General features: G+C 52.1%; 1 protein-coding gene across 2 annotated transcripts in view; it reads left to right on the top strand.

The window, feature by feature from the left end:
• Positions 1-23058, top strand: part of SHROOM2 (shroom family member 2) — a gene marked incomplete at its 5' end in the record, with an annotated part of 137516 nt that overhangs the window by 106107 nt on the left and 8351 nt on the right. Inside the window, 3 exons of one of the 2 annotated variants that reach the window (XM_079727326.1) lie at positions 14983-15636; positions 20132-20650; positions 21831-22002. In XM_079727326.1, coding sequence (XP_079583452.1) covers positions 14983-15636; positions 20132-20650; positions 21831-22002 — 1345 coding nt within the window. Of the gene's footprint in view, positions 1-14982; positions 15637-20131; positions 20651-21830; positions 22003-23058 lie in introns of those variants that run through there. The other variant, XM_079727327.1, reaches the window with a different exon arrangement.

Raw genomic sequence — 23058 nt, forward strand, 5'->3', positions numbered from 1 at the left:
AGTTGCTTTACAATGTTGTGTTAGTTTCTGCTGTACAGCAAAGTAAATCAGCTATATATGTACATATATCCCCTCTGTTTTGGAGTTCCTTCCCATTTAGGTCACCACAGAGCATTGAGTAGAGTTCCCTGTGCTATACAGCAGGTTCTCATTAATTATCTATTTTATACATAGTATCAATAGTGTATATATGTCAATCCCAATCTCCCAATTCATCCCACCTCCCCTTCCCCTCTTTGGTGTCTGTACATTTGTTCTCTACTTCTGTGTCCCTGTTTCTGCTTTGCAAATAGGTTCATCTGTACCAATTTTATAGATTCCAAATATATGCATTAATATACGATATTTGTTTTTCTCTTTCTGACTTACTTCACTCTGTATGACAGTCTCTAGGTCCATCCACATCTCTACAAATGACCCAATTTCATTCCTTTTTATGGCTGAGTAATATTCCATTGTATATATGTACCACATCTTCTTTATCCATTCATCTGTCAGTGGGCATTTAGGTTGCTTCCAGGACCTGGCTGTTGTAAATAGTGCTGCAATGAACATTGTGGTACGTGTCTCTTTTTGAATTATGGTTTTCTCCAGATACATGCCCAGGAGTGGGATTGCTGGGTCATATGGTAGCTCTATTTTTACTTTTTTAAGGAACCTCCATACTGTTCTCCATAGTGGCTGTATCAATTTACATTCCCACCAACAGTGCAAGAGGGTTCCCTTTTCTCCACACCCTCTGCAGCATTTATTGTTTGTAGATTTTTTGATGATGCCCATTCTGACCGGTGTTAGGTGATACCTCATTGTAGTTTTTATTTGCATTTCTCTAATAATTAATGACGTCGAGCATCTTTTCATGTGCCTCTTGACCATCTATCTGTATGTCTTCTTTGGAGAAATGTCTATTTAGGTCTTCCGCCCACTTTTTGATTGGGTTGTTCGTTTTTTTGATATTAAACTGCATGAGCTGTTTGTATATTTGGAGATTAATCCCTTGTTGGTCACTTCGTTTGCAAAGATTTTATGTGGGTTGCAGATATTTTCTGTGGGATGTTGGTCACTTTGTTTGCAAACCCATTCCGTGGGTTGTCTTTTCGTTTTGTTTCTGGTTTCTTTTGCTGTGCAAAAGCTTTAAACTTTCATTAGGTGTCATTTGTTTACTTCTGTTTTTATTTTCATTACTCTAGGAGATGGGTCAAAAAAGATCTTGCTGTGATTTCTGTCAAAGAGTATTCTTCCTATGTTTTCCTTTAAGAGTTTCATGGTGTCTGGCCTTACATTTAGGTCTTTAATCCATTTGGAGTTTATTTTTGTGTATGGTGTTAGGGAATGTTCTAATTTCTTTCTTTTACATGTAGCTTCCAGTTTTCCCAGCACCACTTATTGAAGAGGCTGTCTTTTCTCCATTGTATATCCTTGCCTCCTTTGTCATAGATTAGGTGACCATAGGTGCGTGTGTTTATCTCTGGGCTTTCTATCCTGTTCCATTGATCTGTGTTTCTGTTTTTTGTGCCAGTACCATATTGTCTTGATTACTGTAGCTTTGTAGTATAGGCTGAAGTCAGGGAGCCGTGATGGCCATTCTGACTGGTGTGGTTAGATTTTTTTTAAAACCAGACGAGTGTTTTTAACTGTCACATCATCACCCTTGCCAGGTGGCTTTGTGAAGTCTGTTTGTATTCTGGTGGCCGCTGGCTCCTGCTGGCTGTGCACTCTGTTCAGTGTTTGCAGAAAGGGTGTCCACCCGGGGCTCTATGGGCTGAATTCCCTGTGAGGTGTAGACTGCCATCTGAAATACTCTGCAGTGCTTTGCAGAGAAGATAAAACTGCTTGGGAGAAGAACCCACGGGTTTGCTGAACGTCTAATGTGGTGATGCCGCATGGAGGCAGGAGTCAAAAGATGGGCGCTGCAATCCTCGCTCGGGGTCGGGTGGGTCACTTAGGCTTGCGACATCAGTGAGGCGGGCATGCTGTGCTTTCTCGGGTGTGTGGAGCTCTCTAGGTGGAGGTTGGTACTAGATTTGTCTCCCCCAGAGAATAGAGACATGCCCTCTTTCCCAATAACCCCCACTCACCCTCCCTCCCATTTTGCTCTGGTTGACAGGAACCTCAGGGTCATATTTGAGGCACATATACCCTAATGACATGCCTCTTTTTTTTTTTTTTTTTTTTTTTGCGGTACGCGGGCCTCTCACTGTTGTGGCCTCTCCCATTGCGGATCACAGGCTCCAGACGTGCAGGCTCAGCGGCCAAGGCTCACGGGCCCAGCCGCTCCGCGGCATGTGGGATCTTCCTGGACCGAGGCATGAACCCGTGTCTCCTGCATCGACAGGCGGACTCTCAACCACTGCGCCACCAGGGAAACCCGATATGCCTCTTTGTGGTGCTTTTTCACCCTTATGCCTTTCCACTTTTTTAAAAGATATTATCTCTTGTTGGGATGTTTCTATGTTCATTTTAATGCTCTTGTTGTGTTTTCGTCTGGTAAGCCACCTCAAAACATTTGATCATTGAGGGTGTAAGTACGTTGAAATAAGATAAATAGATGTTGTAGAACTATAAACTAAACAGATTCAAAACAGCCAGGGGCTTCTCAATAATCAGTTAATATTTTTGTGATGGTCATTGTTTTATGGAAAAATCAAGTTAGTTCAAATTGCCCTTAATGAGCAAGTCACCCTAATTGAATCTGCCCTTTGGACCCGTTTCTGTAGCATTCGGGGCAGCGTGATGGTCACAAGCAGAGATGGAGCCGGGGCTGCCCACCTCTCAGGTAAGATGAGGGGGCAACATGAGTCCTCTCCCAGGCCTGTCAGCTCCAACACGCTAGACTCCTAAGGGTGTGGGTTGGTTTCCAGATCAGAAGAAGAACTGCATTCTCAGTGGACAGGTCTTCGGGTGACATCGTCCATTATCTTACAGATGACCGATCGTATTTGTGTGGTTAGGTGCCCTGGAGCCTGCGAAGTCGTATCAGGTAGACAGAGAACCTCCCTTGAAGGAGCTTATTTACCCTCTACTGTAATGGAAAATAATATATAACCAATTACCACAGACCAGGTGACTTCAGCCATGGTCATTTATCTCTCACAGTCCAAGGTCAAGGTGCTGGCCAGTTCGGTTCCTGGTGAGACCCCTTTCCTGGTGGGCAGACAGCCGTCGTCTTGCTGTGTCCTCACGTGGTGGAGAGCAGGGACGTGGTGGGGAGCAGGCTCTCTTGTGTCTCCTCTTATACGGGCACTAATGCCCCTCATGAGGGTCCACCCTTACAACCTAATCATTTCCCAGCCATGGAATACCATCATGTTGGGGGTTGAGATTTAACATGAATTTTCAGGGGACACAAACATTCAGTCCATAGCAGAAGTGTCAATGGCTGTGATGTAGGGTGGTCAGAAGGCCCAAGAGAATCAGTCTGCCTGCTTTGATGTCCAGTCCTGTACCTTCCCTCCCTCCCCCTCCCCCTCCCTCCCTCCCCCCTTCCTCCTCCTTCTCCCCCACCCCGCAGAGCTTCCTTCCTGTTACCTCACGGGGCCCTTGCCGAAACCTGCTTTGTGCCAGGCACTGCTAGGACCCGGGACACACAGGGTAGACAAGACAGAAGTGGGTGCTGTCAGTCCAGCCAAGAGGAGCGATACTAAATTAAAGTAATACAGATACGTCAAGTACAGTTTAGGGCCAAACCCACAGAGATTAAATCCTTATGGGGGTTCACGAGAAGAAAGGCTTATCTTGGGCAATAAGCCGGGGAAACGCTTGATCGAAAAAAGGTCGCCTTTCATTTGGATCTTAAAGAATAGGAACGGAGTCCATGGGGCAGCCTCTGTGCATCAAAGCGGAGAAAAGGGAGCCCCAACTGTGTGGGGCAGGGAAGGGCCTTTGTCCAAAGTGACTGGGGAGTGGCAGGTGGTTTGGGGCGGGCGTGAGGGAACCTGGCAGATCAAAGCGTGCAGGCTGGCCTTGATTTGGGTGGGAGGGCGGGGAATTCTCGGGGGAGAGAATTAAGCATATCTGCCTTCCATGCTAACTATAATTAAGATGTGTGCGTGTCTGTAAAATTGAAGTTGAGGAGAGAGGAGGATTGGACATGCCTGTCACCGGTCATCTATCGCACAGGACACTTGAACATTCCGGAAAAGTTACCGTGAGATGGCTTTGCTTCCAGAAAATGTAACTTGTGCATGTTGTAAATGGATTCACCCTCTCATGTGTTGAAGTGGGGTGTTTCCCCATTATAACTGCAATAGGGTTTGACTTGTAGTTTGAATCCTTCACATCTGCAGCAGACAGTCGGCCATCTCTGCAGGCAAGAGTGCTGAGTAATTTACAAGGATTTCAGGCAGTGACCGCCATAGAGCGAAAGGAAACTTTCTTAGGCAGTGGAATTGTATTTAGGCTTGGCTGTGGTGGTGAACGCACAGCTCTGCACATTTACCCAAACTCGTCCGACGGGTACACCTCGAATCAGTGCATTTTATGGCATGTAATTGATGCCTTGATAAAAGTGGGATGGGTTGTGGAGAAAAATGGAAGTGGAAATGTTATGGAATGTGAAAACCTACATCCATAGCTACCTGTCTAGGAATTCAAACGTGCATTTTTAAAACAGTGAAGTGGCTCAGAAGACCGTGTACCTGTAAGGGACAAGAATTAAGGTGAACCCAAATTCATACGTTGCTTGTTACCTAGGCCCTAACATTTTTAGCTTTTACGTTTTCGTCAACCGTAGATCACACTTAATAAAAATGACACAAGCTAAATAAAAATGACACAACTTAGATGTTCCTAAAACTGTTACTAAGGTAAATGTCTGCCGTAATAAAATAATATTTATCACGGTGACTGTCCAGACCTGATTTTTCTTCTAACTCTTTTTTTTTTGTGGTATGCGGGCCTCTCACTGTTGTGGCCTCTCCCGTTGTGGAGCACAGGCTCCGGGTGCGCAGGCTCAGCGACCATGGCTCACGGGCCCAGCCTGTCCGCGGCATGTGGGATCCTCCCAGACCGGGGCATGAACCCGTGTCCCCTGCATTGGCAGGCGGTCTTTCAACCACTGTACCACCAGGGAAGCCCTCTTCTAACTCTTCTGACTTTGTCTTTGTTATTTTTGGTTATTATTATTATTTTTTGGCTGCTCTGTGCAGCTTGCAGGATCTTAGTTCCCCACCTAGGGATTGAACCTGGGGCCGTGGCAGTGAAAGTGCAGAGTCCTAACCCCTGGGCCACCACAGAATCTTTCCCCCACCCTTTTTTGTGGACCGTCACGACTCTGAATGACAGTTTGTGGAGGTGCCCTTGGTTCACAGGTGGACGGTCATGAGGAACCATTGCTCCTACTAGCAGCTCAAAAGGGGGGGTGCACAGAAAAGTAATTAAAATCGTTGTTTTAAAAAAACTCCTCAGATCCTCCCCCATGTAAATGAAATCCCTTCCCTAGCATCCTTGTCATAACCTGCAGAGGGCTGATCAAAATGAGCACTTACATATGTTTGCATTTTGCAAAAATTACTGTCTTCCTTGATTTCTAGACCAGGGCTCATTAAACTACAGCCCAAGCGCCCAGTCCCCTGGGCCAGGGTTCGGGAAGCCTGTCCTGGTGCCCGACTGTGGGTTGGTCGGTCCCTGCAGGCTTGGTTCCAAGGGGTATCTCATCGTTTTTTGTTTTTTTTTCAGATGATGGTCTAGTTGGGGAGAGACATGCCACGCCAAGGATGAAAACTTCAGGAGTAGCTTTTAATACCCAAAGTGGATAGAAAAGTGAGAGAGAAGGAATTTGGGAAGGGAGGTCCCATAAAGCAGAGCTTCCTAACACTGGCGTGACATCCAGATTGCCTGGGAGGTGTTCTCTCAGACACAGATTTGCAGGCAAGCATTTCCTCCACGGTCCCTACCTCCGTCTGCCCAGGCCTGGCTTTCTGATGGAGTAAGTCTGAGGAGCGCTTAGATTCGTGTGTCTAAAATCATCACCTACATTCTTCAGAACAGTCTCGACAAGAATTGGAGGGGGGGTGTTTGAAGAAATAAGACTGGCTGTGAATATAAAATGATTGTCGGATACTTGGGGATTGACTGTATATCTTCTCTCACATATTGAGTGAAAATTTTCTGACTTAAAAAGCTTTAGGACTTCCCTGGCGGCACAGTGGTTTCAGAATCCACCTGCCGGGCAGGGGACACGGGTTTGATCCCTGGTCTGGGAAGATCCCACATGCCGCGGAGACACTAAGCCCGTGCGCCACAGCTACTGAGCCTGCGCTCTAGAGCCCGAGAGCCACAACTGTTGAGTCCACGTGCCACAACTGCTGAAGCCCGCGTGCCTAGACCCCGTGCTCCGCAACAAGAGAAGCCCCCGCAATGAGAAGCCTGCGCACCGCAACTCAAGAAAGCCCACATGGGGCTTCCCTGGTGGCGCAGTGGTTGAGAGTCCGCCTGCCGATGCAGGGGACACGGGTTCGTGCCCCGGTCTGGGAAGATCCCACATGCCGCGGAGCGGCTGGGCCCGTGAGCCATGGCCGTTGGGCCTGCGCGTCCGGAGCCTGTGCTCCGCAACGGGAGAGGCCACAACAGTGAGAAGCCCACATACGAAAAAAAAAAAAAAAAAAAGAAAGCCCACATGCAGCAACGAGGACCCAACGCAGCCATGAATAGACAGATAGATAGATAGATAGTTTGCTTTAAAACCGAAAAATAAAACTAAAAATGTTGCCCGCAGTAAGGGCAGGGGTGGTTCTGGGTGGGAGGGCAGGGCACGGGGTTGTGTATCTGCAGCATTCTTTTTTTTCTTCTTTTTGGAAACTTTGGAAACACGTACAGAAAGGGTAACTTTATTCCTGGGAGGTAGTAAAGCCTCTGATGTTTGTTACAGTTTCTTCTGTTCTTTTCTGTGGGTTTGGGATACTTTTTAATGTATCCACTTAGCTCTCTAGACAGCCTGGTCTACTATCAAACAGGATACAGTCGTTTCCTGTGGACATAGCAGGGGCTGTTGGGTCAAAGGCAGACGGAGCTTCTTTTGACCGTCTCTCCTGCCTGTGGTTTGCGTTTTGTTCCGTGCTTCAGGTGTCTTCTGGTCAGCTGTTGGTTGACCGGTGCTGAGTGTGTGGGACCGGCTTGGCTGCCTTTGTGTGCAGCTGAGTCAAGGGATCTGAGTGCCCACCTGAAGAGGTAGCAGATCCGCACTGGGACCGTGAGGTCACTGTGGAGCCCTGAGGACCCTCTTCTGTCCTCCAGCTTCCCAAGACAGATCGTGTCCTGCCTGATCGCCTAGTCAGTCTATGACAGGTGGCCCAGCGTTGTTGATGGCCAGCCCCGCCTCTCCAGAAATCTTAATCCAATCAATTTGGCCAGTTGTAAGAACATTTCAGATCAGTGTCCGGCTTGCCCAAAAGACCGTGTGTCATGTGTGTTTTTAGCAAAGCAAGTAAGAGAAAGCCAGAAGAAAACTTGGCTCAAAAAATCACACGAAAATAGCATCTTTATTCCGTTAGTCTATGGTGTTATGATTCTGTTCTCCTGAAAAATAATTTTGCAACAGAAACTGGTCTGGAGCTTTGATTGGCAGAGGAGATTTGCCTGATGTCTGTCAGAACAAAAACAAAACTTCCAGGGGTCACATCTTGGGAGCAAGGATGCAGGTCTCTAGCGACAGGAGTAAGAAAGGCCTGGAATAGATTCTTGAAACATGTTCTGAAAACGTAGCGTTGGATACTTGAGGGGCCGTCCCAGGTGATGATCTCTAAATCCAGGTGCTCTCTGTTACTGGACACCAGCCCCTCAAGAAGTCAGTGCCTTGACGTATTTGGTTTTGGATCGTGTGTGAGTGGCGCCTTTTCACCACTTCTTCCCCAAGTAACCCCAGATGACATCAGTCTCTCTAATTCGAGTTCTTTTCTTCTTACCGTCCAAGTTCCTGCAAGCAAAAATAAAACCCAGCGGAAGCAGCACGCCTTTTTATCCATCTGTGAAGACACGGAAGGAGTAACATTTCATCTGGTTTTGTAAAGTAATTGCTTTCCCCACGTGGCGTTAGCATCGCGGGAGGGAGAGCCTGCTTGGAGGCTGGTGCAGAGGAAGCTTCCCTGGCGAGGTTGCAGGGAAGAAGTGACTGGGGACTTCCCCGGCGGTCCAGTGGTTAGGACTCCGCGCCGTCACTGCCGAGGGCCGGCGTTCAGTCCCTGGTCGGGGAACTAAGATCCTACACGCTGCGCCGTGCAGCCAAAAAAAAAAAAGAAAAGAAAAATGAGTAAGTGCAGGATGATTCAGGCTCCTGTCCTCCCTGGAGGTGGTCCTCCAGGATACACCTCGGGAGGTGAACTTGTGGACGCGGCCCTCTCCTTCATCCTCGCTAGCCTATCTGTGCATTCGTTTGGTCAGTGTTGTTTGTGTACCTGGAAACTGAGAGAGAAGGAAAGTCGGACAGCCTGTGCCCTTGTGGGAAATCCCAAGGGAAACTGGTGTCTCCCAGGAAAAGAGTGGTAATGCCGTCCTTCCAGGGCATCCGTGCTGTTTGAAGGGACTCTCATGTGTTTCTGTCCATCGATGAATGGATTGGTTGGTCAACTGGTTGATGGCCTCTCTTGGGTTCCCACGTCTTGTCCCCCCATCTCATTTGGCTTGTATGGGGCGCTGTGTAGACAGAAGAGCCTGCGGTTCCCCAAGGCGATGGGTGGCTGCTGGGGATTCCTTGGGGGACAGGAAGATCCCTGGCGACACCAGCGGCTCCTTCAGGAGACCTGCACGTGGAATGGTGTGGGTGTCCCGTGTCGCCCCAGCCCCCTGGCCCTGTGCTAAGGCCTGGTGGTCCTCCGGCTTCAGACAACCTGAGTGGCGATGTCCGATACATCCCAACATGCCAGTGTCCCGGATCGTTAACAAGCAGTTCAACACGTCACAGAATCACCGTGATTCACACCCGCAACCAACAGGCGTGCGGTTTCTAGGAACCCCGGACTGTGACTCAAGTCGTTGGTGGAAGCGTGTCTCTGTTGGAAGGCAGCCCCTCGGGTCTCACCAGCTGTCAGGCAGTTTCACTCTGCAGACAGCGCAGGCCCCGGACCCTGGCTCTGCAGCACGTTCTCACGTACACTTCTCGGAGCACCCAGCCGCCCAGTCCATGGCTGACCTCGGCGGCGTGCTGGCTATGTGTACAGTCTAAGTGGTGGTATCCGCTGGAAGCTCTCTCTGTCTCCCCCCGTCTCTGTTGTTGCAATGAGGCATTTCCACTGCACGGAGTTCTGGTGGTGCCGTTTGTACCCACAGGTGCCCCAGGGTAGGTGGGGGGCTGCCGCTGGGATGCCTTTCCCCGCTCGGGGGCCTGTGCTGTGCCGTGATGTGGGGAGAAGGTACACGGGTTGTCGGTATCGCGGGGACCTGCTTTGGGGTCTGCTCGGCCGCACGCCGGCCCCTTCCTGGTGGGTGGCAAGTGCAGCATCCGGCTGGTAGGAAGCCCCACTCCGATCCTTCCACACCAGGGGCTTTGTCTGCCTCTGTGGCCTGTGGTTCACCCGGGGAGGTTAGGGGATGAACCTCCGTGGGGGCACAGTCACTTGCCCGACGGCACATAGCTAGTAAGTGATTCTGCGCCTGCAAGTGGGCGCCCGAGGGAGCCCCAGTCGGGCGTGGCCTGGTTCTCTCCAGCCGCCTCAGGCCCCAGAGCACGTTAGGAGTAACAGCCTCCAGCCATAGCTGTGGGCACAAGTCACACTTGGCCGTGCGTCCTCTTCTGGTCATTGATTCCAGAAGTACTTAGGAAGGGAAGAAGGAGCCTGTGTGAGTGAAGTTGTCCAAAGAGTTGGAATTTTCCTCTCTTCTTTGGTGAAGATAATTGCTCACCCTGTTCACAGAGGTGTGCTAACTCAGTAATCCCAGAGAGATCCAGAAACACTTGCTTATGTTGGGGATGTTCACGTGTAAGCCCACGTGAACCCTACTGCCTGCGTCTCTGAAAAAATGCGTCTTTCCTCCTGACCTTTCTGCCCGGGGACCGAAAGCTACGAATGCATTTGTGCGTGTAACAGACGTCCAGGTCGTGGTGTGACCTAGTGCACGTAGATAAGGATAGCCCGCGAGGCCCTGGAGAAGAAAACCTGGCTCCCTGTCTCCGTCGAGGTGCTCACAGCCCCGGGGTGAGAGTGGAAACCAGTGCACAGTACAGTCATCAGAGAGAGTGAGCAGCCCTGGGCTAGGGGCTACCCGGAGGCCAGCGGAGCCGTGGGCCTCTGTGACAGCAGGGCAGCTGTGCAGAAGGTGGGGGGTCAGGGAGCAGAATACTGGGACCCGAGGACACAAGGGGAGCCCGGTGACGTCACGGGCTCATCAGGAACAGATGGCATCTGGAAATAGAGCCGCCGCCTCTCAGGGCTGCAGCCTGCGCTTAGACACAGGGCTGGCTGTCTCCACACCATGATCAGAAGTGGCGATTTGAGGCTCCCTGGTGGCGCAGTGGTCGAGAGTCCGCCTGCCGATGCAGGGGACGCGGGTTCGTGCCCCGGTCCGGGAAGATCCCACATGCCGCGGAGCGGCTGGGCCCATGAGCCATGGCCGCTGAGCCTGCGCGTCCGGAGCCTGTGCTCCGCAACGGGAGAGGCCACAGCAGTGAGAGGCCCGCGTACCACAAAAACAGCGGAGATTTGAATCAGAGCAGTGTTGACGGGATTTCAAGAGCATTTGATACATAACTTATAATTTTTTTCTTTGATTAGATTTTTTTGGGCTGGTAACAGTGGTTTGTGTCCTCTCGCAGGGTGTTTGCACTGCCGGGCAGTGTTGAACATGGCCTTCCCTGCACCCTTCCCCCTTCAGATTAGCTGTGTTTCCCTCTGCAGTCCTGTCACGGACCTCTCCCCTCCCCGTGTCCTTCGCAGCGTCCAGTCGGCCCGCTGGGCTCCAGCCCCGGAGGGGGCTGCGGGTCTGTGGACTCCTCAGCCGCTGAGAACCTGCCGGCCTGTTCTCCCTGCGCTGGGAGCTGCTCTCTCCGTGGTTACAGGTCCTGAGCGTTTTCCACGGGAGGATGAGCAGCGAACCCGTCTATCGCGGCTGCCTCTGCAGTTCTCCTTTGCGCTGCTGACTCCCTGCTCCTGGGTCCACCCCGGAGTGTGTGCAGGGAGATGCTTAGTTGCTTACTCGCCTATGCAGCGTCCTTAACTCATTGTATTTTCTTGCTATTTACCCCTGGGTCTTACTATCACCACTGACTACCCGTGAAGATACAATAGAAGGGGCTATACATACATACACACAGATACCACACAGACACACGTGTGACACACGTGATACGTAGACACACGTGATACGTAAACACACACATGATCCATATTATGTACAAGCTAGTCCCTTGGAACCTATTAGAAACACAGATTGGAATATGACCCCAGGGGAACTCCAGATTCCCCTCTTCAGTCCTTTTTTCTTTGTGAGCTGGATTTCCTGAATTCTTCCCAGCTTTTCACTTTGCACGTTCGGGAGGAAGTCAAGAAAAAATCCGGGGTGGAGGACAGACCTGGCCCCGAAATTGCCATGCTAACGTAACTCTGAAGTTAAATGTGGGGTGGGCCGCAGGGAACTAACTGTGCTTCTCGAATGAGAAGTGACCAAGCAGCACTCACTTAGAGAGTGCCCTCAGGTCCTGCCAAGGCTGCCGCGCTAGTGAGACAGGAAGGAGCCCGGGGCACCTGCTGATGGCAGAAGGTCTTTTGCTCTGAGTCACTGTCCGCCTCTCAGTGGGGCTTTGCTCCTACAGGTGTGACCTCTACCTTTTCTGGATAGATCTTAGCGTGTCCTGTCTAAGGCACTTTGCAAATAGAGCTCCTTTTATTTTTATTTTATTTATTTATTTATTTATTTTTAAAATAATTTTATTTATTTTATTTATTTATTATTTTTGGCTGCGTTGGGTCTCCGCTGCTGCGCACGGGCCTTCCCTAGTTGCGGCGAGCAGGGGCCACCCCTCCTGCGGAGCACAGGCTCTAGGTGCACAGGCCTCAGTAGTTGTGGCACACGGGCTCCAGTCGTTGTGGCTCACGGGCTCAGTAGTTGTGGCTCAAGGGCTCAGCAGCTGTGGCTCACAGGCTCCAGAGCACAGGCTCAGTAGTTGTGGCGCACGGACTTAGCTGCTCCGCGGCATGTGGGATCTTCCCAGACCAGGGCTCGAACCCGTGTCCCCCACATGGCAGGCAGGCAGACTCTCAACCACTGCGCCACCAGGGAAGCCCTATTTTTATTTTTTTAATTTACTTTTGGCTGCATCGTGTCTTCGTTGCTGCACGCGGCCTGTCTCTAGTTGTGGCGAGGTGGGGGGGCTACTCTTGGTTGCGGTGCGCGGGCTTCTCATTGCCGTGGCTTCTCTTGTTGTGGAGCACGGGCTCTAGGCGCCCGGGCTTCAGTAGTTGTGGCTCGCGGGCTCTAGGTGCGTGGACTTCAGTAGTTGTGGCACAGGGGCTTAGCTGCTCCGTGGCATGTGGGACCTCACCGGACCAGGGCTTGAACCCGTGTCCCCTGCATTGGCAGGCGGATTCTTAACCACTGCGCCACCAGGGAAGTCCCTAGAGCTCCTTTTAAATTAACATGTTAAATATGAACCCAGATGGCCAAAGACGCTTAGATTTTAGCAATAAATTGTAGCTGATTTAATTCTCTGTTTTACTGAGGTGGTGGCGATTTATTAAATAATAGGTACCAGGTGCTTTCGTGTGGGTCTGTGGATGCTAGAGTTCAACAGTTTTATAGTAAGAAAAAAACGTTCAAGTGTTCCTCAACTCTTTGAAGTGAAAGACTGGGGAGGCGTTCATGAATTGTCATGAATTAAGTTTTACTGTCCTAAGAGGCACTATGGCTTCAATGGAAGGGAGGCACGAGGTTTGCTTTTCCACGGCAGGGCAGATGAAGTAGTGTGTGACAGGGCCTCTGAGCTGGGAGTCACACTTCTCCCACTGTTGTCCATTTGATGACGTCTAAATGCCATTCTGTCTTTTGTAACCAGACAGCTGCCATGTATTGTTCTCTAAACCATCCATTACATTGTTTGGGTTATTTTGATAACTTCTAGTTTAATGTCAACGAAAATAATCAATAAACAATCTATAACAGGAATAGAAAAGAGTTTTATCTGAGCCAAACTGAGGACTACAGCCCAGAGAAGCCTGCTTCCCAGATTACTGTGAGGAACTGCTCCCAAGAAGCATGGCGTTCGTTCGGCACAGCTTTATGTCTTGTCAAAACAAAGAACGTTAAACAAGTCAGGAATACATTGCTTCAGAGTTTCAAAACAGACCAGCACGTACACAGCGAGTCAGTGTGGCCTTGGCACCTGGGAAAGGGAGTCTTAGCATTGAAGGAGCGCCAGCATGGGCGTTCCAGGAACAGAGGCATTTAATCTTTTTTTTTAACATGGACGTTCTTTACTTGTGGTCAGTGCGCCCTTTTAATAATTAATGCAGACGTACAGTGTATGTTTGCTAGGCCACAAACAGGCTGTTTAAGTTGCCATAGAATTCAAGTCAACTCATGTATAAGCCGGAATGACTTCCCCAGACCTCAATAAGTTAGCATTTCTTTTATCAATGTGTGCCTAATACAGATTAAAAACATAAAAATAAACAACACCTAACTTTCCCGAGCTGGGTTAATATTGTCTGAATTTGGAAGCAGAGAAGAAACCTGCGCCCTTTTAGGGTCCCAGCAGGTCTGGCTCTCTTCTGCCCTCTTCCAGATGCTGAGCCCTTCCAGCTGCTGCCTGTGGGCTGGAGGTAGTGCCGGTGGGCAGTGTGGCCCCAGCTGGCTGATGGGGGAAGGGAGCGGAGTTGGGAGTGGTCCATGGTCTACTCTCGACCAGCCATTGAACCTGGAAGGGACCTTTCTCCTGAGGACATAGCAAGAGAGACATGCAGCGAGCCGTTGACTCTGAGTGCAGCTGCCTGGATGGGGTTGGGACATCTGTAATGCCCAGGCCTGGTATCGTGGCCTGGGAGGAGGCCACACCTCCAGGGCCCCAAGGGGTTGCCAGGGTGTGTGGGGAGGAGGTCCTGTCCCACTTGGCAGGCAGTAGGTTACATCTCTTGGTGGCACTTGTGCTCTACCTACTGGGTCTCTGATTACTGCCCTTAGCATCTCCTTTAACAGCTCTGAGGGTGTCTGAACAGAGAACAGCTCTTCCTGAGAATGGAAGGGTCCATCAGAGGCTCATTTTATTATTCAGTCAGGTCGGAAGAAGGTGTGTCAGCGCAAGCAGCAAAGGCATGGCCGGCTGATTTGTTGCGAGTTTGATGGTTATTAGAACGCCCACAAGCTTTAGCTTCGGCACAGCTATACGTGCGTGTGAAGCATACCTGCATGTGTTTTGCAGGGATGTTTGTGTGTGTGCGTGCGTGCGTGCAGACGCGCATATAAGTACATGTCAGGGAAAGATAGAAATGGATACGGATGTGGAAATGGATGAGTATGGAAAGATCAGTGTCTCACTGCGGCTTGCAAAAGAAACAGTCTTTGTTTTTCCAATATTTAATAATAGACTACTGATTTTAAAGTTTTTTATCAATTTATTTGCAGCCTGTCTTAGAAAGTTCTCTCCCTTTGTTTATGGCAATTTCCCGAAATAAGCCACATGAAAATATTGTTGCAACATGAAGTAAATAGTTCTGAATATCACAGTTTGAGGATTTCTACACACATTGTTTTTTTTTAATGTTTGTGTGAATTATATTTTGCCCCCAAATTGCAGTCTGTGTGTACATGTATGTGTGTGTCTGTAATGTGTGTACCTCCTGTCCTGTGGTATGACATGCCAGCGTACCGGCTAACGTCCAGTGTGTGTTTGGCGTTGATGCCTTGTGTTAGGAATTGCAGCGGGGACAGGCGCAGGCAAACATATGTGGATTTAAGTCCTTAACATGATTGAAGGAGGTTATGGAGATCTGGGTGTAGTCCTGTTTGGGGAGAAGACGTTCATTGGAACCGCTGGCTCATTTTTCTTCCTTCCTCCCCTAGACAAACAGATGCCCAGGGTGCAGAAGACAGTCCAGGAGCGCAGCGGGACCCCCAGCAGCCATCCCAGGTCTCTGAACCAGCTGGCTCCCGGGAAGCTCCCGAGGTGCCCCCGGAGGGCCGTGGCCGGGCGGGGACCCTTCCTTGCGATTACAGATACCCGGAGCAGCGCGCGCCCGAGGACCGGCCTGCCGCCCCGCACGCCCTGGGGCAGGACCCCCGGACCCTGAGCGCCGCCCCGCTCTCCCGGAGGCCCGCCCCGCAGAGGCCGCCGCCGCCCAGGCGGGAGCCCAGGCCCTTGGGGGGCGCACCTGCGGCCGCTCACCTGGGCGCGCCCGGCAGGCCCCGCCCCCTGGCCCCGGAGGTGTGCTCGTGCTCCGACCGCCCGGCCCTCGCCCGCAGCAGCCCGGGCGCCTCGGCGGAGAAGCTGAGCGCCGCCCGGCCCGCGGCAGATGGCCCGCGGGCCGCGGGGGAGCCGGCCGGGCAGCATGTAGACGAGCGCGCAGCCTGGCCCCGGCGGGAGGCGCCGCTCCTTTCCAAGTTCCGGCCCCTGCAGACCTCCGCCATGGAGACCTCGCGCTCCCCGTCGCCTCAGTTCGCGCCCCAGAAGCTGACGGACAAACCCCCGCTGCTCGTCCAGGATGAAAATTCCACCAGGTACTGTCCCTGGACGGCGGCCTGAGGCCACCTTCCCGTCTCCCGGCCCCATTCCACCGTGGGAGGCTTTCAGTGCTCCTTTTCTGGGTGGTGAACCCCTGCCGCCTTGCTCCCGGCTCCCCATCCTGGAGTTTAAGTGGGTCCTGGGGACTGACATGGGGGAGAAGCCACCACTCGAGTGCTCAGCTGGTTTGTTAACTTGCTGGGGGCGTTCCTGCCCCACAGGGGGTGGGGGGGTTAAAGGAGGGAGTAGACCGTCCCCTGTCCTGTTCTTCCAAGCCCGACGGGTTGACAGCTGCGTTACCTACAGGCTTCTGCACACCGGGGCTGGTTTTCCCAGCTGAGTTCTGTTTGTAATCAGAATCAAGTTTAACCTAAGCATGTAGACCTTCAGGCAAAATCGGTGTTTTTCATAATGTCCAGTATTTCCACATTCCTTTTTTTTCTAGTTCTTTTTATATGAAAAGGCTGAGGTGGTGTATACCTTTTATTCAAGCAGAGGAAAACGCGATCACGTTGCATGGTGCTGTTCTCAGAGTTACCGGCATGGGATTGTCTGTTGTGCCCGTTGAGGCATTGGTGACTGCTGTGAGGCAGGGACCAGTCAAGAACTGAGAAATAGAAGGGGGGGAATTTTCTTCTCATTCTCTAGAGCACTGGTTGGTTCTCAGCCAGGGTCGGGGTGGGGCATTGCGGCCCCCAGGGGGACACTGGGCAGTGTCTGCAGACGTTTTGGGTGTCACAGCTGCTGGGCGTGGGGCTTGTTCCTCGGCTCCTGGCATCTAGTGGGTGGAGGCCAGGGATGCCGCTCAGTATCCTACAGTGCCCAGGACGGCCCCCTAGCAAAGAATTCGCTGGCCCTGCATGTCAGTACTGTCTGATATAGTAGCTACCAGTCACACGTGGCCATAGCGATGTAAGTTAACAAGAATGAAATGAAACGCGTTGCTCAGTTGCGCCCTCTGGTGCTAGTGGCTACCACCCTGGACAGCCCAGATGATGGCTGTTTTCATCATCATGGAAAGTTCTGCTGGATCTCCCCGCTGTAGAGTCTTGAACTTTTTTTTTTTTTTTTTTTTTTTTTTTTTTTTACCCTTAAGATAACTTGGCAGAGAGGAAATAGTACTGATAGCGTCCTGGGTCTCCGCGCGTGGCATGGCAAATGCAGCTGCACCTGCGGGCCGGCACTGCTCTGCGTTGTTCAGAATGCAGGTGTCACTTAGAGATCCTTTCTGTTGGCAGCGTTGTTCAGCTCTGAAAGGGGGGAGAAGCGATGAAGTAGTTTGTGCGGTTGGTGGAGTGTGTTGGTACCGCTGTAGGTAAGGCGACCAGGCCCCTCGGTTCTCAGGAGCTGGTTTGGGCACAGTGGGCTCCATGGCTTTGCGGAGAAACAGGGTCCACGTGCTTGCTCAGTGCTCATGATGTCTGCAGACTTCAGCAGGTGGGGAATGGTTTTCGTTTCTTCTTGCCCCGAGCGAGTGTGGATTTTCTCACCCTGTCTTTTCTGTGAGACGGATTTCAACAACCAGTGGCGGTACTTGTTGACGATACTGAGTGCTGGTGTCTTCAGGCGTCCACTCTGTTCCCATCCAGTGTGTCATTTGGGACAGCGAAGATTGTCTCGTCCCTTGCTGTGCAAGCCCTCGTGGAGCGCCCTATTCCGGGCAGCGTGCAGAGCTAACTCGGTACGTGTCCCCCCAGGGAGCGCAGTGCAGCAGACGGTAGCCACGCCACCCACGAAGTTCCCACCGAGGAAATGGCTCGTAATGTACTGAGTTCAGTGTCCCCGTCCCCAGAGCGGGTGTTACCGGTGAGTGTGGGCCTGAGAGAGTGGCACGCCATTGGCACACGCTGCGAACCTGAGGCTGGCGCTCCACACAAGTCCGGCCGGCTCCATACCCACCACCAACCACCAGCAGGCAGCGAGTGCAGCACACCGGCTGGGCCTCCCAAGCTGCCTGGTGTTTGGGCGCAGCTCAGAGACTCTCTTCTTGTCCGCACGTGTGCCGACGGATTTCTTGAGCACTACCCGCCCCCCCAACCTCCCTCCGCATTCATCTCTCCCCGCTTCCGGTTACCTCTGCTGGGGAACCAGCCAGGGTGCAGAACAGCTCCTGTGTCCCTGAGACACGCCTTCCCGAATTCAGCAGGCGGGTCCAGAGCCCTCCCGTGTGCCAGGCCGCGGCAGGGATGCGGAGAGGAAGAAAGTGCAGCCTTCCCACCCTGTGGGGAATTTCAGAGTAGTCATTCACTCCGAATAAAAATGCATCCACTCCTGTCCTGAAGCCAGGAAGCTTACTATTAAAAATCTTTTATAATTTTGAGGGTTTTTTTGTTGGTTTACAACAAAATGGAGACCATGCCCAGCAGCATGGGCCAGTGACAATTAGAGATTTGATTGCTCCCAGAAGTGTGTTCCCAGGAGATTTCCTGGAGCCTGTTTCTGGGTTTGGGAGCATGTGTGAGCAGGGAGCTGGGGGGCTGCTTCGGGGTCGTTCGGACAGTCTTGCGGTCACCTCGGGCATCTCGTGGTTGGAGAATCTCCTTGTGGGAGTTGTGGTTTATCAGACACAGGGTGGCATGTGGGCTGAGGGCTCCCTCAGGACTGGGTGTGTGAGCAGAGCGGGTTGGACCGTTTGCTGTTGGGGGCTGGGTCCCTGTGGGCACCTGGACGGAGCCCGCACTCGGGGAGGAGCCGCTGCACGGAGAGGGGGCCGGGCCTGGCACACCCCGCATCCTCCATCCCTCCTGGTCCTGCTTCCCGTGAGGAACGGATGCGGTCTGGCTGCGGTAAGGTCTTGTCCACTGTGTTTTGTCTTCACTTTGAGGTAGAAGTTCATCAGACTTCCCTAAATGTGAAAGTCTGCCCAGGTTTCAAGAGGAGAGATCATTTGTGCTTAGAAATGACTAGGAAGAGATGCTTTGTTGGAAAGTATAGGACAACCTGCGGAGGATTTGTTTTTGTTTTTTACCTCATGTCTTCCTTCGCTGGAAATCAAGTTTCCCCACGAATCGGGGCGCGGGGAGATGCAAATACAGGCTGACTTTTAAGTCCCTAACAGCTGTTGAGGGTTTCTACGCATGGAATGCAAGGAATGGAAGGCAGTGGGGTTCTTGTTTGTGTGTTCTTGCTTGTGTGTTCTTGCTTCAATAAGGTGCCAGAATTTTCCTTCGGAAGTTCAGCATGTCTGAGCAGTATTATCCACACAGTGACAGCCTTTTGAAATTTAATCACTAAGAAGGCATGACAGGGACTATATATGACCACCTAGATTTAAACAAACACCTCTGTTCTCAATGGTTTCTGCCGGAGGAGAGAAGAAAATAAAATTATTTCACTGTAGGCTGCATGCCCCACCCCTTAAGAACAAGGAAAGAACCGTAATGTGTTGCGTTATGTCCCTTGTGCACCATAAGATCACGTCCGTTCGGATCACAGAAGTGGTTTTAGGCTGAGTTAGGAACGAGTCGAGGTTTTGGTTGTATGATTTTGGCCTGTTTTTTGCCTTCCCTCCTGGCTACCAGCAGATGGCTCTCTTTCTCCAATTTGTCCTTCAAGGGTATTTGAAATGGATTTGTGTCCCAGTGGCCCTGGTCCGAGGGATCCCCCGGCACCAGCCGGCTTTCGGGTGGCCCCTGACGAAGCCCCATTGCCTCGAGCAGGCCGTTGCTTTCCGTTTTCTCTTCCCTGTGGGTGCTCCAGGTGCCTCCCCCGCTTTCACCGACAAACTTTTTTTTTTTTTTTTTTTTTTTAAAAAAAAAGGACGCCTGCATGAGTCATTTAAGGTAACACAGGAGCAGCGTGTCCCGTGTTTGCTGCTGGATTCTTACCGCTCTGGTATGAAATGCCGTGTGGAGGGCAGCTCGAAGTGTGGGGCAGTGGAAGGCAGGTGGGGTGAGACCCAGGGCGCACGAGTGTCCAAGGACGCTTCCGATCGGGACCAGGACCGGGCGGTGCTCAGCCTCCGCTCAGAACACGGCTGCTACTTTTTCTAAGGGAGTCCTCCGGCCACCGCGAGGACCGCGCAGGCACCCAGCTTCGAGAGACGCTGGCTGAGGCACTGATGCTAACTCTGTGAAATACGCCTGTCTGTTGCAGGGCTCCCTTGCAAAAGAAAATCTCACTGAGCAGGCTTCTCACCGTTTGCACTGCCACTGACCTAAAAACAAATGAACATCACACTGCCTTTCTGTCAGTAAGCCCACGGATGTGCCTTCAGGCGTGCAGGTGACTGTTGGAAAACGGAAAGACACCTACACGCCCAGGAGGCTTAGGAGATCAAGTTAGGGGTGGCAGGCACGGCTCAACCTGGTCTCCCCATCCTGGGACGTGTGACCATGAAGGCTTCTCCCCTGGGGCCGCCGCAGGCCTTTGAGTCAGGCTTCCCTGGCTGTAAGGGGATGCGGAAACCAGCCGATTTCTCATCCGATTCCTCATTCTGGTCTGTGCCTGGGCGTACGGTGTGTCTTTAGCAGACGGCCCTTCTCTTTGCAGAATCGAGCGGGTGATGGACAACAACACCACGGTGAAGATGGTGCCCGTCAAGATCGTGCACTCGGAGAGCCAGCCCGAGAAGGAGAGCCGCCAGGGCCTGGCCCGCGTCCCGCAGCCACCCGTGCTGCCCAGCGGGCTCGAGCGGGACCAGATCAAGACGCTCAGCACGTCCGAGCAGTCCTACTCCCGCTTCTGCCTGTACAGCCGCCAGGGCGCCGAGCCCCAGCCCCCTGGCACCCCAGTGCCCACGGCCAAGGACAGCCGGGCCTCCACGCCCACGCTCAGCTACGTGAAGGCCAAAGAGAGGACTGCCGAAGACCTCAAGTCGGAGGAGCTGGCCCGCGAGATCGCGGGCAAGGATAAGTCCCTGGCGGATATCCTGGACCCCGGTGTGAAGATCAAAACCACCATGGACCTTATGGAGGGCATCTTCCCCAAAGACGAGCACCTCTTGGAAGAAGCTCAGCAGCGGAGGAAGCTGTTCCCCAAAATCTCCTCTCCCAGAGCCATGGAGGAGAAGTGAGTAGACGCTGCCCTGGCTTCTGCGCCCTGGCTGTATGTGGTTTTGCCCGGTGCCTCTTAGGCTGGCAAGGGCAAGGGCGTGTATCTGTTTGTCTGTCTTCATGACTGCTCTCTGGGGACAGATTCCCTAAGTGCTTATTAGCACTTGGGGGCTCTGTTGTCACCCTCCCGAAATTAAAAGCCCATTCTGGGGATGATGACGTCAGGTCCTGGCAAAGATGTGAAAATATACGTTTCCGGTGATGCCCACGGGGCTTTTTCTCCTAAGGCAGTGGTTCTCAGCCGGAGGCTGTTGTCTCCCCCCACGGGGCAGCTGGCGATGTCGGGGTAGACTTTCGGTGGTCACCACTGGGAGAGGTGCCCCCGGCACCTAGTGGGTGGAGACCAGGGATGCTGCTTGCTGTTCTACAATGCACAGGACGGCCCCCCATCAGAGAATGGTCCAGCCCCAAGTGTCACTAGTACTGAAGTTGAAAAACTTGTCACAAGAGGAGTGACAGTTGAGACTACTTAGTATACGTGTTTATGAAAGAGGCTTTCTGTTGTTGCTTATGTAACTGAGGGGGTGAATTTGCCGTAACAGTTTTGTAAAGAGCGCTTTCCAGCCCCTGTCCTTTAGTCAGCTGCCCACAAAGGTGAATCTGCTGACATCCCTCCTGTTTCTGTACGTGGTCTCCATAAGCATCGTTGATTGACAGCAGGTGGGAGTGCGGGTGCTGTGCAGACAGGAAGTCAGGCCGTAGCAAGAGGCAGCAGATGTGGCTGCTGGCAGAAAGGTGCCTGGTGACCTTGGGGCCTGCGGCCACGCCTACAGATAGCAGCAGACCTGTCCCCATAGACCTCAGGCTCCCAGCGATACATTCTGCACTCTCCTCCCTCCGGGGCGGGGCTTTGAGCACCACTGGGCAGGTGTTTTAGTTCTGACCTCACAACTTACTCCTTCCCCACTCTTGCGGTCTCATCTCTCTAGCTGGTGCCTTTTCGTTAGCACCGCCATTTGCCGGTCACAGCCCAGGCTGTGGGACTCGCGGGCACGTCTGTGTGTACGATCGGAGCTAACGGGTGTTCTTTTTCGGTAGCACCGCCCTTTGCCGGTCACAGCCCAGGCTGTGGGACTCGCGGGCACGTCTGTGTGTACGATCGGAGCTAACGGGTGTTCTGACATTTTGTTACCCAGGAAGGAGGCGCTGAGTGTGCCGGCGGCCGCGTCCCTGGCCACCAACTCCACCTACTACAGCACATCGGCCCCCAAGGCGGAGCTGCTGATTAAGATGAAAGACCTGCAGGACCAGCAAGAAGCCCAAGAGGATTCAGGGAGTGACCCGGACCACGACCTGTCGGTGAAGAAGGTAGGGAAGCTGCAATTCCAAATGAGAACGCGCTGGCAGGCTGGCAGGCAGGGGGGCGACACCCGGCTCCACCCCGACCCTGGGCCCTGCACCGAGCGCCATTTGTGTTGGGCTTCTATGTGGCACGCTGACATTTGGGCCTGTGTATTAAGCCCTTTGTGGGTGAGTCTTCTGTTCTAAAATTGGGCCTCTCTGCCAGGGTCTCTTTGCCATCTCTTTGTAATGAGATCCAGTGTCAAATTAGCTAGGTGGCCACCAGTCTCTCTCATTTTAAGGTCAAGTGATATGTCTCTTCTACCCCAGTTGAATCCAGAGGACTTAATTGTATGACTTGCCGCAAGGCACATGTCCTCTTTGACTATCAATTTCAAATATCTGTAATCCGAATGATGTTAAATTCAACAGTATATTGTGAAGTGCGTTGTTAACCAAAAAGCATCATTTGTTGAACTCCAAAAACTCACCCAGGCACTTGGGGATACAGCAGGAGACAAAACAGACTGGAGTCCTGATTTCCCTGAAGGCACTTGTGTGCTCACAGAGGAGATAGACAGCCAACATAAAAACAAATATAAAAACACAGACAGGGCCCCGTGGGCCAATCCCTGCCTCCCACCTGCTCTTGTACATAAAGTTTTATTGCAACATGGCCACGTTCATTCATGTACGTGTGGTCTCTGGTAGCTGTCACACTACACCAGCGGTGTTGAGTAGCTGCAACCGTGGCTGTGTGGCCCCTGAAGTCTAAAATATTTACTGTTGGGCCGTTTATAGAAAAAGTTTGCCAACCCTTAATGTAATAATAGGTCGGGTGGTCAGAAAACTAAAACAGCGTGCAGGAATAGAGAGGTAAAGGAGTATGATTGTAGAGAAGGCTCTGATGAGCTGATGATGAACAGAGACCTGGAGTGCCGTGAGGGAATGTCTGATTGATCTGGGGAGGGGTGGGGGGAGTGGGGTTTGGGCAGCAAGTGCAAAGGCCCTGGGGTGGGAGTTTTGTGACACATTGGGGAAGCAGCAGAGACCCGTGGCTGGAGCTGTGTGGACAAGGAAGGG

Source organism: Hyperoodon ampullatus (assembly GCF_949752795.1).
Source record: "Hyperoodon ampullatus genome assembly, chromosome: X".
Taxonomy (NCBI): domain Eukaryota; kingdom Metazoa; phylum Chordata; class Mammalia; order Artiodactyla; family Ziphiidae; genus Hyperoodon; species Hyperoodon ampullatus.